Source organism: Chroicocephalus ridibundus, chromosome 3 (assembly GCF_963924245.1).
Source record: "Chroicocephalus ridibundus chromosome 3, bChrRid1.1, whole genome shotgun sequence".
Classification (NCBI taxonomy): domain Eukaryota; kingdom Metazoa; phylum Chordata; class Aves; order Charadriiformes; family Laridae; genus Chroicocephalus; species Chroicocephalus ridibundus.
The window spans coordinates 53573468-53591524 of record NC_086286.1 but is presented as its reverse complement, the minus strand read 5'-3'; the positions used below and the strand labels follow the sequence as shown (position 1 = coordinate 53591524).

The following is an 18057-nucleotide window of genomic DNA, read 5'->3' as shown; positions in this document are numbered from 1 at the left end:
TGAGAAAATTTGTAGACCTGCTATGTCGATATTCTCAGAGATGATGAACAAACTCACCCATATTTTTCTTTTTTTTTTTTAATGTTAGGGGAGAACGTCTTTTGAGAAATTTGTCTTAGGACATCTTACGCTAGACCTCTAAGCACTTTGGTAATTGTGGCTTCAGCATTTTGTAGTCTTTCTGTCTGTTAGGAGCTCTAGGTCTACCTATCAGCGGAAATTGAGGCATCTGTGAGCACAGAAAGGCGGACAATTTTCATGATATATACCTAAATCAGTTGTTTAAGCACCAAAGAGGAATACTGTAAGCACGTAATGATAGGACACAGGGTAACGGTTTCAAACTGAAAGAGGGTAGATTTAGATTGGATATCAGGAAGAAATTCTTTCCTGTGAGGGTGGTGAGGCACTGGAACAGGTTGCCCAGGGAAGCTGTGGATGCCCCATCCCTGGAAGTGTTCCAGGCCAGGCTGGATGGGGCTTTGAGCAGCCTGGTCTAGTGGGAGGTGTCCCTGCCCATGGCAGAGGGGTTGGAACTAGATGATCTTTAAGGTCCCTTCCAACCCAAACCATTCTATGTACATCAAAATCACAAAAAAAATTAAATGCCTTTCAGATTCCCTTTCAGTTCAGTGCCATCCATGGAGATAAGCCTTCCATCTGTGACATGATTCTTGTTACACTAGTATGGAAACAGCTAGACTTCTCACAGCTTAGGCAGAGTGGCAGATTCCCTTTAAAGCGCTGTGATTCAACTGTAGGAAATTGCTTTTAGGAAGAAAAAAAAAAAAGGTAAATTTATGCAGGAATCCATTTGGAAAAATCCCAGCCTAAAGATTAAGCAGACTCAAGAAAGTACTTTCTTGAAACCACATGGCTGCATCCCACTGCCTTCAGATAAAATGTGACAACGCTTCAGGATCAGCCTTAGGAAAAAGGAAGATTGCTCATTTTTAGTGCTCACCACAAAAAATGAGTGGTGAAAGAACTTAGGTGCGATTTCCAGCGGTGTGTGTGTTTTGTTGGTTTTTTGGTTGTTTTTTTTTTTAATCCTTATATATCTTGTGACTTCTGAATTTGAGCAGAATTTTTCAGACAATGGAAAATAGTAAAAATTGTGTAGCGAGTTATTCACCTGTTTCTACTGTTATAAAGTTTAACCCGTTTGGTAATCCTGACAGCACAGTAACTTCGGGTCCTTATGACAGTTCCATGACCCTTCCCCCTGCCCCCCCCCCCCCCCCCCCCCCCGGAATTTTTTCCCCCAGGCACTGGGAACTAAACTCTGAATCCTCTATAGGACTCTCTGATTCAGGAGAGTGAAGAATGTACTCCAGCCCTTGGTAATTTTTGAAGCAAAACTTCACAAGGTAGAAGATCACTAGGTGGGTTTGTGATCTTTCCTTTAAGAATGCACTGAAAGCACTACTATTTTATTTGTGCAATTGCATTTGTGCATTTTCATCTTCTGGAAATAGAGCTTATTCTAATGGGTTAGAAATCTCTGGATGCAAATGCGTTTCAGAGGAAGAAAATAAGTGCTTAGCTTAGGTAACTAGTTTATGTCCTGTGTTCTATTTAAAGAATGTGAGCTAGCTAATAACACAGGCCAGAAGTCACGTTGGTATAGACAGGACTTTCTGGCTCCCCACACGGGTCTCTAGTTTCTAGATAAGCTTCCGAGACTGGCGAAGCAGGCTTGTCCCTCGTGTCAGTGTGCTGCACCAAGTCACAGCTGGTGGGCCCATGCGTATCGTGTCTAGCTCAGGCATACTATCTTTGTAAATTCTTCTATTTTCCTGTGCCATTTTCTTTTGGGCAAAGGACAGATAATTGCTTTTCCTCATTATTAATATGGCACTCCTGTGGGCTACAGCCTCTTCGGCTTTGGGGATTTGGGTTGGATTTATTGGGTTTTTCTGGTGTCGTAAATGAAGGCCTTTCACAGGACTCTGACATACCTGCTTCCTGCCTTAGGCCTACAGTTCACCCGCCCTTCTTACCCCAAAAACCTACTTTCAGCAGCCTTGGCTTGTGTGCCACTTTTTTCCTCCTCTCTTTGGGAGTGTTAATAGCTTAAAGGGAGCCAAAAAAACCCTACTCAAGCCAATGACTCTCTCAACTTTGGTTTTTCCTTGCTGTTCTCCATATAAAAGCTTTCTGCTACATCTGCCTCTACCACTGTATCGTTCTTCAGTGGTTTTTCCCCCAGCTTTTCTGTCCCTGGCTTCCGATTCTTCCTTCTCCAAAGCTTATTCAAGTATCTCATCTCCCTGCTGCTCTTTTCTTCCAGTGTTTACCAGCTTGATGCATTTTCCTTATTCACCTATTAACCCAGTGTCCTGTTCATGTATATAGAAGGAAGTCCTTCTTCCCCTCCCTGCAAACCCACCCACAGAAAAAAGAGGCAAGTCATTATACAGATGTGCAAATGTGTTTCACTAAGACCCCACATAAGTGCTTCAATTTGCCCAGGCCGGACAAGTCCAGGTAAGTTTGAAATGTCCCCAGTTAAGAGACACAACTGAGATTTTTTTGATCACTTTTAAGTTTAAGGGTTTTAAGTGCTTCAACAATATCTAAAACTGTATGTGTGGTCACAACTGGCAATGCAGATTTATAGAAACACAAAAGCAAGGGGAAGAAGATGCACTAAACAAAAGTGATGCAATTTCAGTTGTCAAATACTAAGTTTTTATTAGGTTATATACAACTTTAGTGTCTTGGGATCTGCTAAGCAAAATTTGTTTCACTTAACCCTTGGGTATCACAGGCAAAGTAACTGAAAATAGCAACGTCAGTATTTGAAGATCATAGACAATAACTTTAGAATAAATGAAATGTAGATGGCTTTACTGAATTTAATTACATATGAAATTGAATACCTTGAAAACAAAGTACAATAAAAACATGAACATATTTATTAGGGCAATGTTTTATGAAATACTATTGCCCTTGAAGAGACAAAAAGTAACAGTCTGCAATTGCTTCAGTAAGTTTTTAAATGATAGCACAAAACCACATTGTAAGATCTCATGTTCTGGTTCATGAATGTGAAAGAATCTACTGTCCCACTTGTAAGAGTTAGGGCCCTGTCTGCCACAGCTATGTGTGCATCAGAGAATAAAAGGGGGTAGAAGGAAGGTAGAGATGATGAAAGGTTGAAGAGATGACTCTTCTTGACAACGTAGTAGTAAAAGAATTAATATATCCATATTTCAGTTGTAGTATTTTAATGCAATATAGTCTTCCATCTAGAAAAACATGTTCCTTAAGCTAGTTTTGATCTACCCATACTGAAAATAGATTCATATTCTAGTATATCTAGCTATAATCTCTGTATATTCTACGTATTTAATTTTAAAAAATGTCAGTTTAGTTTCCAGAAAACCCCTCAGTCTCACAAAATCTAATCCTCCTAAATTAACATACTGAAGTTGGCAAAATCATAGCAAAACCAGTTTTATTTAAGTATCTGCCTTGTAACTCAAATCAAATGATAGTTAACTGCACCTTGTAACAGACCAAAAAAAAAATAATCATATTTATTACTACTGATGTTAAAGGAAACTTGTACAGGACTGAAGCTTTGCCTTTTCTTCATTACTAAAAACACAAATCCAGCTAAGACTTTTTAGACAAGCTTTCATTTTTCAATTAACATGTTTTATTTCAAATTTATTCAGAGCTGAAATAAGAGTTACATTTGCAGCTGAGGGAAGCAAAGATGAAACTTTGTTCTTCTTTTGTGCTCAGCCACACAATTTATTTTTCTCCTGGCAACAGATTTTAAATCTCTTTGCCTTTTTTTTTTTTCATGGGAACTGTTTAGTAAGTGCCGACATTAGAGCTGACAACGCTTTGTGTGGTTTTTTTCCTTTTGCCTGGTTTCTGTGTCTGTGTGTGCAGGCATGCATTCATTAAAGTAATTCCTCAACATTCAACAAGAGTGCATCATAAACCAGGGGAAAAAAAGCCTCATAAATATTTAGATCCTCCGTCTACCTTCCAAAACTAAAGTGAAAAAGAGTATTTAGTGAGGACTTGGTTTTGAGTTAATCTGCATATGAACTGAAAGGGGGTACAAAAGGATGAAAAGATGGTGGAAACGAGCATACAAACCCCACAGTCTCCAGGGGGCCATTCATCTTGTTCTTGTCAATACAATCTCAGTCTCACTGCTTGGCTGTTCTCTGCGCATGACCCAACAGACTGGCTTTGCAAAGGATGTGCGTGCTTTCTTCCTAGTTTTGTTCTATCGTGTAATTTTTCGAGAGGAGAAGCAAAATACTTCACGTTTCAGAAACCGGAGAAATTTCTCTAAAGCTTCTCTACTTGTTTGTGGTCCATGCACTGACACACTAACTTAAAACATCTATGTAAAAGGACAAGTAGGTTACACGAAAAGAAATTTTAGGTAATTTGACAATTAATGAGAGGCAATGAGATCACAATGTAGCTTAAAGCATATTATTATCTGCGGTACAGCTACAAAACCCTACAATTTGGACTTTTATACGGATTTATACACAAAACTCCACTATTTCTAACAAACAATGCTGTCAAAAAGTCCAAAGTTACAGATAAAAAACCACAAACCAGAACACCAATAAAATCTGGTATTTAATGTATTTTCATAATTGTTATAGAATTGTTTAGGTTGGAAGAAACCTCTTGAGATCATCTAGTCCAACCCCACACATGGAATTCTGCAATTTTTTTTGTATTTTTATTTTTAAGAATGAGGGAATGTTGCAATACACTCAATAATTATTTAATTTTTATTTCATTGTCTGAGATTAAATTCATTTTGAAGGATTATATCACACTATTTACATACAATGACTTGTGATCTGCTGCTGCTGTGCTTTAGGTATCCTTTTCAGACAAAAGGGCACAAAGGCCACTGAACAGTAAAGTCTGCAATTAGACACAAATAATGATTTCACACATAGCAGAATTCTTGATTACAAGCAGCCAAAAGACAGCAGGTTTTTGGTTTTTGTGAGGACAAAGTTGGAATGAAATAATGTAACTCACTCACTTCACCAAGCTCCACATCAATCATATGAAGATACAACAGAATTACATCAATACGATATGCAAAATGGTCATTTTAATCACATAATATATTTGTAATATTCACTTATCTTACTGCATTGCTAATCTACCATTTTACACGTGTGAGAACAGAAAAGTCCATGTATAATTTTTTTGTATTAATCTCTGTATTTCAGCCTCCTCATTAAACCTGATCTGGGGGTTTTTGGTTGGTTGTTTTTTGTTACCAGACCTCCCCAAATCCCAACTCCTGGAGCAATATAGTGAGCGTATCAATGTAACACCAGGTACAAGCCTGAGCCTGCAAGCTGTGCCTACATTGCTATGACTCCCCCACTAATCACCTGTTGTCAATCTAACACAAAGGACTCCGCCTACTCTGACAAACTTCTAATGAAGTACCAAGATATATCTGTAGCTAGAGGGATAATTGATTTCACTACTAACCTGCAAGACAGGTGCATACAAACTTCAAAATGGGACAAAAGATCAATCATGCCTCTAGTAATGAAAATCAGATGGATAGCTATAAATAGACTATCTGGAAGGAAAAACAAGGTAGGGATGTATACGTTAATTGACTTGCTAAGGGGAAGACTACTTCTGGCATGAAAACTGGCCATCTGATCGGCTATGTCATGACTTTTTAAAAGCAAGTAGAAAAATGTTAGAGATGGGGAAATACTTTAAGTCCAGCCGTGCCTCCTCTGCACCTCTAACAGAGAAGTGGTTTGCCAGCTTCCCAAATAACAGGGACTTTCCAGACCTTTCTGCAGTGGGAAGAAGGAAGGCTGCCTAATTTGGATCACTTAATACCTGTTTTCATGCCAACCGTCTTTAATCAAAAGACAGTTGCAAAAATTCAAGATAACTTTTTTCCTGCCTTGCCTCAAGTAGTGTTTTCTTTATAGTTCCCCCCACAACCTGTTGTTTTTTGAGCATATTGTCAGACCAGACTATTCATTTGTTAATACGTAAGAAAACAGTATTGTTATGCAAACTGGGTAGTGGAACATATTCTCTGGGAAACTTATTTTTGCATTTCTCTGCTCCTTAAACTGATAGGACAACAGTTGGGGGTGGGGGGGAGTGCATGTGTGCTAAAAACAGAGGCAACTGTCACACCTGTTCTGTAAAAACAAAAAACTGTCATCAATGTGTCATAAACTTTCTCTCTTAGTTTGACAAGTTATGTAAACACCTGAAAGGTGAAGAAAACTGCCGGCGAAACTTTCAAATATATATTTTTAAACAAATACAATATGTAAGAGATGTTAACATTTCAGTGATCATCTTTATTTATGAATGACACAATTCCATAATATAAAGCTGCCTACTTTAGAACTTTTTAAGGCCACTTTCTCCAAGTTATAAGAAAAGTTGTAACGTGTACATGAAAACTTCTCATGTTCTAAATGAACAGGAATATCTAGAATCACGTGAACTGGATCTGTACAAAAGTCATTTGAATATACAGGAAATGTATTCTGTTTCCTTTCCCTATATTTCAGTCACAATCAGAGACCAAACACAAAACATTTCAAACTAAGAACAATAAAAATTTAAGAGAGAGAGATGGCCAACAGAGTAAAGTGTACTTTCTAGACACTTCAAATTTAGCTGCAGTGATTTTTTTTTATCAGACCACTATATCTAAATCTAGGTCATTAGTCCATTTTGCATACATTTCACCTTTTCACACCATAGTGAACTTTTCAGCCTACTGCCTTGCCTCTGTGCTCTGTGGTCTACCCAACACAATGACTTTATGAATGTAAAATACTAACACACTTCTGAAAGCCAAAACTAAGTAATGAATGCATTACCTTCAACAGAGTAATTCAGTTGTTGTCAAAATCCTGGACCCAAGCTGTTTTTCAGACTATTCTGTGAACAAAAGTGGTTAATAGAAAAATGTTTCTGCATATTTACAGTGAGATTCAGCTGACTGTTCAAGAGCTCGCAGTGGCCACTCCAGACATCCAAAAGGTGTAAGAGACCTCTGCACGGGGCTAGCAGATGTCATACAGGAACTATGAAAGAAAAGTAGACCCTCTGGAGATTCAAGTGGAATGTAATAAGGCAAGTGAATCCCACCCTTTATTGTGCTTATAAACTTATAACAATGAATTACTGTAATCAAGCAATAAACCAATTTTAAATAATAATCAGATACAGCATTAGCTAGGTAAGATCACATGACCTTGTATGAAGTGACTGTAGCTCAAAATGAGTCCGATCTGCTAGATTAGCCAACAACTCAGAAATGTTCACCTTCTGGCTTCGAGCCCAACAGTTATGTTTTACTGATTGTTATGACTTGTCCTTTGAGCTATAGTGACAGTCAAATAGGGACTTACGATGCACCAGCCAACAAATGCCAACCAAAACGGCACGAGATATGGGATGCTTCCTGTTTCTTTCCTTATAGCTTTCACTCCAGATACCTCTCTTCACCATTAAACAAATAAAAAAGGATGAAGTCTTGGAATAAATAAAGTATTTTGAGTGGGGAAAAAGAGATTTCTAGTAAAAAATAAGATTCTGGATTTTTCAGACTGATGAATTACATTTTATTAGAAGGCCCAGCCAATACAAAATTTCTTGCCTGTTACCGTAAGGTGTTAAAAAATGCAAAGTTTTCTTATTTAGACGTTTTTCACTTAGATGTTTTCTGTCCGGTTCAATATAACTTCTTGTGTAAGAACTGCTGCTCCTTTTGTACTGAACAACAAAAATCCTGTAGTGAACGTGAAAATACTTCTCACTATGATGAAAAGTAAAAATACTTTTGATTACCTATCTTATACAGAAATGTGTCTTTCAACATTGTATTTTTAGTTACACGTAGCAAATAAAAAAAGCTGCTGAGGGCACTACTGTAGTTGAGATGACTGTGTCAATTAAAATGCAGAATGTTATCCTGGATAGTTTTAAGGTTAGATATCTAGTGTAAATTGGATAGAAGGTAAAAACCAAAACAGGCATATATGAAAAAATGGCTAAGATCTCTTAATATTCCTAATTTCCAGATGTCCTAATACTGTAGTCTTTTAAACCAGAATGTGTGTTAGCTGACTCTGTGCCTGCACAGAGTCAAGCAGCACTTACAGAAATACACACTCGCTGATACTCCCACTTCTGCAATGCGTGGCACAAACTGGCTCACACAGGGTTTCCATACACGAGTTCTCCACAAGGGACAGGCCAGAAGCCATTTGAAATTCTCCCCTACGCAAGCCTGGAGCTGAATAGCTAACGTAGTAATTTTGTGAACCTACTGATGGGAAGTGCAGTTAGCACGCTAACTGAAGCTACAGGACTGTGCATGGGATTAGAAACACTGGAAACGTTCATGGTGTAATACAAGGGATTACTTGACATCTTTTAGTGAGCTAAGAATAATACCGATGATCCAACAGTAAAATACACAAAAACAATACAAGTGTTTATAAATTACAAGATGTAGGGAAGTTTATTAGCTTAGAGGTAAAACATACCTTCAAAATGCACAATTCAAATATGTTCTGTGAATAATTAGCTTTTCCCCCCCAGCTTTTAAATTTAAGTGCTGTTATGAACGAGATGATAAAGTAGGTAAATTTTATGTTTACAATGCAGTACCTTGATTTAACTTTCTCTCCCTAATTGCTGGTAACTTTTTCTCCTCTATGCTTTCTCAGATTGCTTTTCTTTCCCTCCTTCTCACAGTTTTCTGCCTTTCTCAGCAACATTATAATAAAACTGGCATACGTGACATTCTTTTTGATCTCCTACTGAAGAGTGTGAAATGAAACCAATCTAAACTTTGTTTCTACTGCACAGAGATTTCTTGGGGGCCTAGCAGAATTACCACCCTCTCTAGACAGACATGCATTTTGTTGTTGCTAGAATGCTGTCTTTTCTGGAGAAAAGCCTACACAGCAGTACATAAAAAAAACTCCATGTATACTCCATACCCATAGAAGTTATCTACTTAAAGAAAAATATAATCCAACAGGTGATTCATCTATGGCAATCTTCAACATTGATGTAATACATTCTACTATATATTGATTTACATCTTTTCCACGCATAACTATGGCTATTTGGTGCTATAAGGAGAAGCCCAACACAGTTACCCATGCCTTCACTAACATGAGGGAGGTGAGACAGTGGAACAGGTTGCCCAGAGAAGTTGTTGATGCCCCATCCCTGGAAGTGTTCAAGGTCAGGTTGGATGGGGCTCTGAGCAACCTGGTCTAGAGGGAGGTGTCCCTTGCTTATTGCAGGGGGCGTTGGACTAGGTGGCCTTTAAAGGTGTCTTCCAACCCAAACTATTCTATGATTCTAACTACTGAGAGTTAAAGAAAATGCTTAATATTTTATGAAGCAGAATTTAGGCCCCTCCATTCTATCTGTGTAACAGTATCCTATCACAGTAACTTAAAGTATATGGAACATGTACCTTACCAAGAAAATTGTCCAGTACAAGATTTAGGTCAGAGGTGGAAAATACTTTTTTGTTTAGCTTAGCATTTATTTTCCCCAACTTAATGACCACATAATTAATATAGAACCACAGGAACCGTGAGAATGCAGCTCTTCCTACTCTTGCGTAAGTGGATGAATCACAAAGCTATCTCTTCTTCTGGCTCCTTTATTCCAATCTGAGGAACGGCCAGTTCTACCAGAAGTGATACTGTGGGTTACTACACCCTTCTTCACAGTTGTTGTACAGCTTTAAGTACCTTAAGTATAGAAGATAGAAATATGAATCCTTACAGACTAAAGGTGTGCTTAAAACCTGTATCTTCCACTTCTTCAGCGATCATTTAGCATCAGTAGTGGACAAATTTAGGCATTATCTCTTCTAAGATTACACACAGCACTCAAATGTGTTATGATCTATGTCTGTTATTATCTGTATTTAATGGATGAAGCCCATCATGGGATTTAAACAGAAGTCAAGATGTATTTGCAACTCTCTGCTATGTCATGAAAACATTCAGGCTGGAATAAAGCATCCAATTCTACAGATAGGATAAGTCTGGCATACAGAGTGGACAGGTAAGTGTTAGCATAAATAGTTAAAGAATCTGAGGTGGTCATTGGAACATCAGTTTTTGTTGTTGGGTTGTTTGTTTTTTTTTTTAATAAGAAAACCTCTGTGAGCACTACGCCTTCTGCTTATTACTTACTTTGAATGATGCACTACTATGGCTTCTGTTTGAAAAGTTACCTGTCAGTTTGGCTTAATGTCAAAGGAAATGTTTTTGTTGTCAGACACATCACAGAATTTCAATTTAATTGGTTCGTGAGATTTTTAGTCTGGCTCTAGACCTTATTCTGTTCATGCGTTAACCACCTTCCAGAGATGAATGAATTCCAGATGTTCATCTGGTTGTGGCCACGTCTGACTGCTGTATTACAGTTAGAGCAGCTACTATCTTGTACACCATGAATGATTCAATACTGAATCACAAATACAGTATTATTTTCTCAAGTGACTGTAACAGGTAAGTGAAGAATTGCATCCTTCCCTAAGGAAGAGTAGCATAGTACATTGGTACCTTCCTGTTATAGACAGCGTTGCAGAAGGCTGATGACATCCAACTGCATATGGTCAACAGAGACGCTGGAAGTAACAGCCGACACTTTAACTACAAGAGTATGTTTCCCAGTAGCCATCAGCCTTCAGCTCTCCTAATTCCCAAGGTGCTATCAGCTATGAACATTATAGCAGCAATTGAATTTGCTTTTTATGATTATTGCAGGTCTTTACTGTAATATAGAGAGGCTGCTGCTGGTGTTATCATAATTTTTCTTACTTCAAGGTTAGATTAATGCAATAAAGCTTCACCTTAAAAGAGAAGCTGTTGCAGAACACTACAGGTTACATGACAAAAGAAGGGATACCTAGATGAAAACACAAGAGTTAAAGATACAGATTTCTGCTTGTGTTCAGACAGAAGTTAAGGCGTTGGATAGTTACCTAAAGAACCTTACATGACCTAGTTACCTTGAAACAAACCAACCAAAACAACATTCACACCCCACACCCCCCCAACAACAATACCGCACAACCTCTCTCCCTTCCCTGCAGGACCTGTTTACCCAACCCCTCATTTCTTCCCACACGGGAAAGCTGCAAAGTTCGATACAGTGCAAGAGTATTTCTAGTACCTCTGTAGATTGGGCTGGAGACACGCCAGTTTTGATGGGAGCTCTACCTTCTAACAGCTCTTTAACCAGAACTAACTCAACTTTCATCTCCCAAGCACTCTTAAAACACCCTTTCCTGGGACATGGAAATATGGGAAGGTAAAGGCAGAGAGAAGAACATAATGTATGCCAAGAGGGGCTTTTAGGTAGCTCTTTTGTTTTTACTGTATGCTTGATGAAGAAAGATATCATGCTGATTTGCTTATTTAAAATTATTTAAAATAATGGTTAGTTATCTACATCTTGCTAAAGCATTCAGCTTTTCCAAGGGCATTTTTCCAATTATTTAAATTGTCACAGTCCTGAAGTGTTTACAGAAAAATCAAGGATGAGAATTTATGTCATCTATGTCTAATGACATGGGCAGCTTCAGCACACAGCTTTGCCTCAGTTTCTGTACTGTTCAGACTGAGAAAATAATTCAGATTAACACAGGGCAAACTAGAGCTTGAATTTTGCATTGTACCGCATGAGCGATTCCTCATTAATTGCTAGCGTGCACCATCTTATTCTCCAGTAAATAAGTGCAAAATAGCTTGGGATAAACTATATTGTTCCTATTAGTAGGCAAGACAACTGATACGTACTGCACAATGACCTGTGCTGGTATTTCTTACCTTATATCGCGTGGTTGTTTTGTCTGCTCATATTCAAGCACTGGAAGCACTTTATGTGCAGGAAGCAATAATGAAGTGGTAGGGGAACAGCTGCACCAAATCTGCTAGAAAAGTCTCCATATGCTATTTTTACTGTGAGAATCAGCAGTCCAAAACAATTATTCTAACATTATCTAAGTTCATCTAATTTCATGATGAAAGCCTGCTGTCTGACGGGTGCCCTTAATCAAATTGAAGGATTAGATACCAAGTTTTCTCAGGGTTAAAAAGAGCCTGCAGTCAGTGGTTAAAAATTAGCAAATAAAGGGCTAAAAAAATTAAAATAAAAATGCATCAACTTTCAGACTGATCTACAATAAATAAAAGGATGGCAATTTTGTTAAGCATATAAGGTTATGTTTTAGCTTGTCACAATTTTAAAATAACATTGGAAAAGAGCAAACACAATCTTGTTACTAAAAAGAAAATGTATTGTTTCATCATCCATAGCCATACTGCAGTGTGCTTTGGGCGCATGCTATTGATGGACTGAGGATCTATATGAAAAAAATGATGTGTAACATTGTTACTCCTTCTTTGGTAACAAAGATAATATTTTCTTGATGAATATATATTTTTAAAATGATGGAAACAATACATTTGACTTACCTTACATAACCCATTTATTTTTAATTAACGTAAACAAAACCCTTAAATGAAATAAAAATTCTCACATCCAAATAACGAGTTCTACATGTTTAAAGGCAAAAAAATCCAATAAACACTAGAAGGGATGCAGTAACCCAAGGTATTTTTTACTATTATGAGAACTACACTTTCTCTACATTTTTGTCAACACACATCTTTCAGGAAAAGTCGAATAACACTACTTGACAATACCCAATAAAATTGCACACCTGTCAAGACAACAACGTGTCTGCACTGCTTTTTAGTTTTGGAAACATTGTTCGTTGTGATTACCCTAATATTTAAAGTTTCTTCAAATACCGTGCAGTATGTATGAAAACAGACTTGAATTTCTACAGAACTTCATGCAATATCTAGACTTTATATCTAGTCCTATTAAAAATGATTGCTTTCAGCAAACTACGTGAAGCATGAGGCGATTTTTATCTAGCTTTATAACATAAGCTCCACCAAGCTACTGAAAATTACAGCAAAGCTTTCTGAGGCCCTCCTAAATAGTAAGAATCGAGTAAGAGCACCGAGTAGCTGCGTGGGGACGGAGAGATACGTACAAGCAACCGCGTCGCGCTGCTTTGCCTCTGCGGCTACAGTGGATGGAGCACGTTAATTTTGATTCTGGCCGCCGGATGCTGCTGCTCCCATCACGTCTCCCCATCCAGACCTGCCAAACAAGCCACGGCTGATGCCAAAACACGGCGCTGCCCTGTAACCAAAAACAACAAAAAAAAAAAACCAAACGAAAGGGAGTTTAACCGCCTGCCGGGGCGGCTGGGGCAAGGCAGCGCCGCGGCCGGGACCCGCCGGTGGCGTCGAGGCGGGCGGGCCGCCCGGCTGGGGCACGGCGCTGAGCGGCGACCACCGTCGCTCCGGGGTCGGGCACGCGGGGGAGGTGGGGCGTGGGTACGGCCGGGCCGCCACCGCCTCCAGCGGCGGCAGGACCCCAGCCCGCCCCGCGCCCCTCTGAGGCCGACGGCGGCCGCTAAACCGCTCCCGCGGCGCGCGGGCTCGCGCTGCCTGGACGAGGGGGCAGGAGGAGGAGGGCGGAGAGGAGAGCAGCTCCCGCCACCCCCGCTTCTCCTCGCCCTCCCGCGGGGCCGGTTACGGCTGGCTGCCAGGGAGCTCCCCCAGTCCCGGCGCACCCGCGCCCCACTCTCCTCCTGCCCCCGCTGCCGCTTTACCGATTAGAAATCGCTCCTCGCGCCGCTCCGCCACCCGCACCGCCCACCGGCGCATGCGCGGCACCACCAACCGCCGCGGCCCCCCCGCCGCCGCGCGAGACCGCCGCGGTGGCGGCGCGCCTGTGACGGGCGGGCGCACGCGCGCCTCGCCGGGGCTCTATCCACCGCCCCCCCCCCCCAGGGAGGGCGTATGTGACCCGGCCCCGCCCCGCCCCGCCGCGCGCGGAGCCAGCGAAGCGACACGACTTTGTTTAGAAGAGTTCCGTGCGCGCGCGTGCTGCCGCGGGGCGGGAGGCGCGCGAGGGGCCTGCCCCCGCGCAGACGCTCGGAGGGGGCGTGGCCACCACCGCCCCGGGGCCCCCCAGCCCGGGAGTGGACAGGGGGTCCGAGCAACCGCCGAGCAACCGCCGAGCAACCGCCGACCCACCCCTGGGCCCGCCCCCTCCCGGGCTTGTCCCCGCCTCCGGGCGGCCCTGCCCCCTCCCCTCCTCCTGCCGCCGCTGCTGCTGCCGCTGCCAGCGCAGCCTGAACTGAAGCGAACTCCGGAGCGAACTGAGGAGAAGTGAGGAGGCGGCGGCGGGGCTGAGACTCACCAGCCACAGGCAGCAGCGGCGGCGGGAGGGCGGGCGGGAGGGAGGCGGAGAGGAGGACACGCCAGGCGCAGCGGCAACAACAAGCGGCGGCGGCGGCAACAACAGCGGAGAGACACCGGCGGCGGCTCCTCGGAAGCGGCAGCCGCGCCAGCAGCGCCCGCCCGCCCCGCTCGTCCCCTCCCTCCTTCCCTCCCTCCCCCGCCGCGGAGACAGGGGGCAGCGCCGAGAGGAGAAGCCGGGCTCGGCGTGTGTGTGTGCGCGGGAGGAGGAGGAGGAGGAGGAGGAGGAGGAGGAGGGGGGACACACCGAGGACTGCGCCGGCCGAGGGCGCACGGAGCAGGGGAGCGGCGGCGGCACCGAGAGGCGGCGGCGGGTCCTTGTGGCCGGGGAGGAGGGCGCAGCCCGCAGGGGGGTTTCTACCGAGTTTCCTTTTTTTTTTTTTTTTTGTGTTCCCGGCCCCTCGGACTCGGCGGCGGGGCTGCGTTTGCCTCCGGATTTGAATCCTCCTCCTTCTCCTCCTTCCTCGGGGAAGCTCCCCTCCCCGCCCCCTCCCCTCCCCCACCGCCCGCCCGCCCGGATCCAGCCGGGCGCCCCGTGCCGCCGTCGCCTTGCTCGGCGGAGCTGCTGCGGGCGCTCGCCGTCCTCCTGCGCGGGCTGTGGAATATGGTTGGGGAAATGGAAACCAAGGAGAAGCCGAAGCCGAGCCCCGATTACCTGATGCAGCTGATGAACGACAAGAAGCTGATGAGCAGCCTCCCCAACTTCTGCGGGATCTTCAACCACCTCGAGAGGCTGCTGGACGAAGGTAAAAGCGCCCGCCCGGCCGCCCCCCTCCCCCGCTCCGCCGCCCTGCCCTTCCTCCCCCCGCACCCCCCCTCTCGCCTTGCCCGGGGCCTCCGCGCCGCTCCCGGGATCCCGCTCGGCCCCCTCATCCCAGCCCCGGCCGGGCGGCGGGGGAGCCCGGGGCCTGTTTTGGCTCTCCCCGCTGTTCTCCGCACAGCTCTCGGCCCCCAGCTGGAGAGCCGAAAACAAAGGGGAAGTGCGGGCTCTCCCCGCCCTGGCCGCTGCCGTGCGGTGCCGGGGGGGACTCGGCGAGTCGGGGGGCAGGGGCAGCCCCGGCCGCGCAGGTCCCTGCTCTCCCCTGGGTGGGTTAGTTTTTATTCCACACCCCCTTCCCCTTATTTTTTTTCTTTTTCCCTTCCCCGCACCGTCTCCGGAACCCGGGGGAAGGGTAACTAGCGCACGGAGGGGAGGGAGCGAGGAGAGGAGCTCAGGAATGCGCTCTGGGGGAAGGCAGGGAGGAGGGGAAGGGCTGGCTGGCGGCGCGGCGGCGGGGAGAGGGGTCCGGTGCGTCCGCCTCCGGGCAGCGCTCCTCGGCCCGGCCCGGCCGGAGGGCCGCGGGCGGGGAAGAAGGGGCGGGGGGGGGGGGGGGGGAGAAGGGGGGGGAGCAGTGTTGGGAGGGTGTTTGGTTTCGAGATTTGGCTGTTCTGGAAGCTGCTTGAACTTGAATGACTAAGACGGAGGGGGCTGAGCTCTTTCTTCGGCTCCAGCTCTACCCCACCCCAAACTGGCCGCAAACTAATTATAATTTTCCTATATTGCACGGGAAGCGAACAAATTCTTCCTTCAGCTGTCCTTACCTTTTAAAGAAACTAACTTGAAAGACTCCTACGTGTGACTTTAGTGAAGGGGGAGGAAAAAAAAAATTACGAAATTGCCTCGTCTGCTTCTGCCAAATGTCCGCTGCCGCCCCCAGCCCCGCACCCCGCTCCTGCCCCGGGGGGGCAAGGGGCTGCTCCTGGGGGTTGACACCCCGCCCCCTCCCCTTTTTTTTTTTCCTAAATAGCTCCCTTTAAGGTTGCGTTTTTACAAATAAATAATGGCATTTCGGAAAGGGGAAAAAAAAAAAGTATGCTGGGAAGTTCCTGTGTCCCATACGTCTTCCCACTACAGTAGCACACCCACTGTGTTAAAAATTAGGCGATACACTTGCTCTTAGTATTTTAACTTTGCTTTATGCTTCAGTTCTCAGGTTTGCTTTTCTTGATAAAAGCATTACCTTTCTTACCACCTTAAATGTAGGCTTTCTGGAGAGTTAGAGAGACCTGTTTGTTTAATCGTATTTGGTGGCTTTGTAGAATATAATAAAACCATGAATTATTTATACAGTTTCAACTTGTTGGGATTCTTAGCATGAAATACTGAGTTTCGAGATTTTGAGTTAGGATTCTTGTTTGTGGACGTATTGCTCCTTGCTAAAAGAAGTTTGGGAAGTTGTTGACCTCGGAAGATGAAAGAGCTTGTTATATTTGGTAGAATAACTCCCTGGCCTCTCCCAAGACTGTAAAAATGAGATAGTGACTATACTATAACACAAAATAGCATATGGAGAAAATGCTACCTTCTGAAATAAAAGATAGAGGAGTAAAAAAAAAAAGCAGTGAAGAATACTGAATGATGCACTGTGGGAAGCGATATAATGGGAGATTCTATTTTTATTTTCAAGACTTTTGGTGAAGTTTCAATTTATATTGGATCAAATATGGATGTGAAAAGTAAAACTACTTAAAACTTATGTTCTTGGTCACCACAGCTAACAACCTCTTCAGAATAGTTAGATTTACGATAAACATAAAGAAGAAACTTGACTGAGAAGACTCCCTTTTAGCACAAATGAGCCTTCCAGAGGCTTGGTGTTGGATTTTTAAATTCCTGAATCTCTTCAACTTAACATATTGGGCCAGAGGAGGCCTGAAACCTTTTTGAAACGTTTTTTTTTCTTTTTTTTTTTTTTTTGTCATCAGGGAAGAAAAGAGAGAAAAACATTCCCTCATACGAAAAGGACACTGAAAAAGGAATGTCGGACATACTGACATCTTTTGATATGTTTTTAAATGTTGAAAGCTCTGGAAATCTGTTTTGTGAAGTATTGGAGTTCAAATGAGGGCTGTGGGGACTCTTGCTGAAAAAGTTTAAGGATTGTGTTGCAGCTATTTATTTTTCACACTGTTCTTTAAAAGAAAAATAAATAAAATACAGTCTGTGTTTCTAAATAGTCTCAGGAAGAAGTCTGCTATCCCTTTAAGCTTTTCTGCTTTTCCTGTTTACGTTGGCAATTGGGTGGAAGTATTGTGGAGGCAGAAAACTTTTTGGAATGTTGAAAAAAATGTTTCATGCAAATGTAGTAAATTGCTTCAAGACTTCAAAATTTGAACACTAAGGGGCGCCAGTTATTTTTTTTTTTCCTGAGGCTTGAGACTGGCCTCTGAACACCATTGCTGACGAGCAGTGAAATTAACAAATCTATTAAAAGATACCAAAGAATGACAAAATACTTGTGGATTTGTGCAGGAATCTATGTTTGCATGGACTTACATATATTGTATGATTATGCACAGTATTACATAGGTGGAATAGTCAGTAGTGATGAACAGTTGAGAAGTTGGAACAACTGTTCTGTAAAACACCTCTCTTGGTTACCAAAGAGCCACTGTGTTAAATATCTAGAACTATATGCTACACTGACATCCTCCAGAAGGGTATAGCAATAGCAAACTATAGGTTTGCTAGAAAAGTCTGCAAGGTTTAGAGCACTCACTTAAAAGTGTAATGTTTAATAGTTTCATCGGTTGTTTCATGACATCTTTAGGAATACCAAATATTAGTGGCAGGTGTGCGTATGTATAGATTGATATATATAATCTAAAAATAAAGTTA

General features: G+C 43.0%; 1 protein-coding gene and 1 long non-coding RNA gene across 12 annotated transcripts in view; one reads left to right on the top strand and one right to left on the bottom strand.

Moving 5' to 3' along the window:
- Window positions 1-1277: 1277 nt before the first annotated feature.
- On the bottom strand, window positions 1278-14041 carry LOC134513088 (uncharacterized). 2 transcript variants are annotated; one of them, XR_010070312.1, is made up of 4 exons: window positions 13748-14041; window positions 13121-13272; window positions 5509-12014; window positions 1278-4375 (listed from the first exon to the last, which is right to left on the bottom strand). It is a non-coding gene; the product is annotated as an uncharacterized LOC134513088 (long non-coding RNA). The 2 variants fall into 2 exon arrangements; XR_010070311.1 differs by having other exon boundaries at window positions 1278-3254; window positions 4123-12014; window positions 13748-14037.
- A 275-nt stretch (window positions 14042-14316) lies between these two features.
- The window catches only part of QKI (QKI, KH domain containing RNA binding), a 161335-nt gene continuing 157594 nt past the window's right edge, over window positions 14317-18057 (top strand). For all 10 annotated transcript variants that reach the window (XR_010070310.1, XM_063329184.1, XM_063329182.1 and 7 more), the window contains exon 1: window positions 14317-15145. Coding sequence is in view for 9 of the 10 variants with exons in the window: in XM_063329184.1 (XP_063185254.1) it covers window positions 15004-15145 (142 nt within the window). In the remaining variant the exon portion in view is untranslated. The remainder of the gene's footprint in view (window positions 15146-18057) is intronic.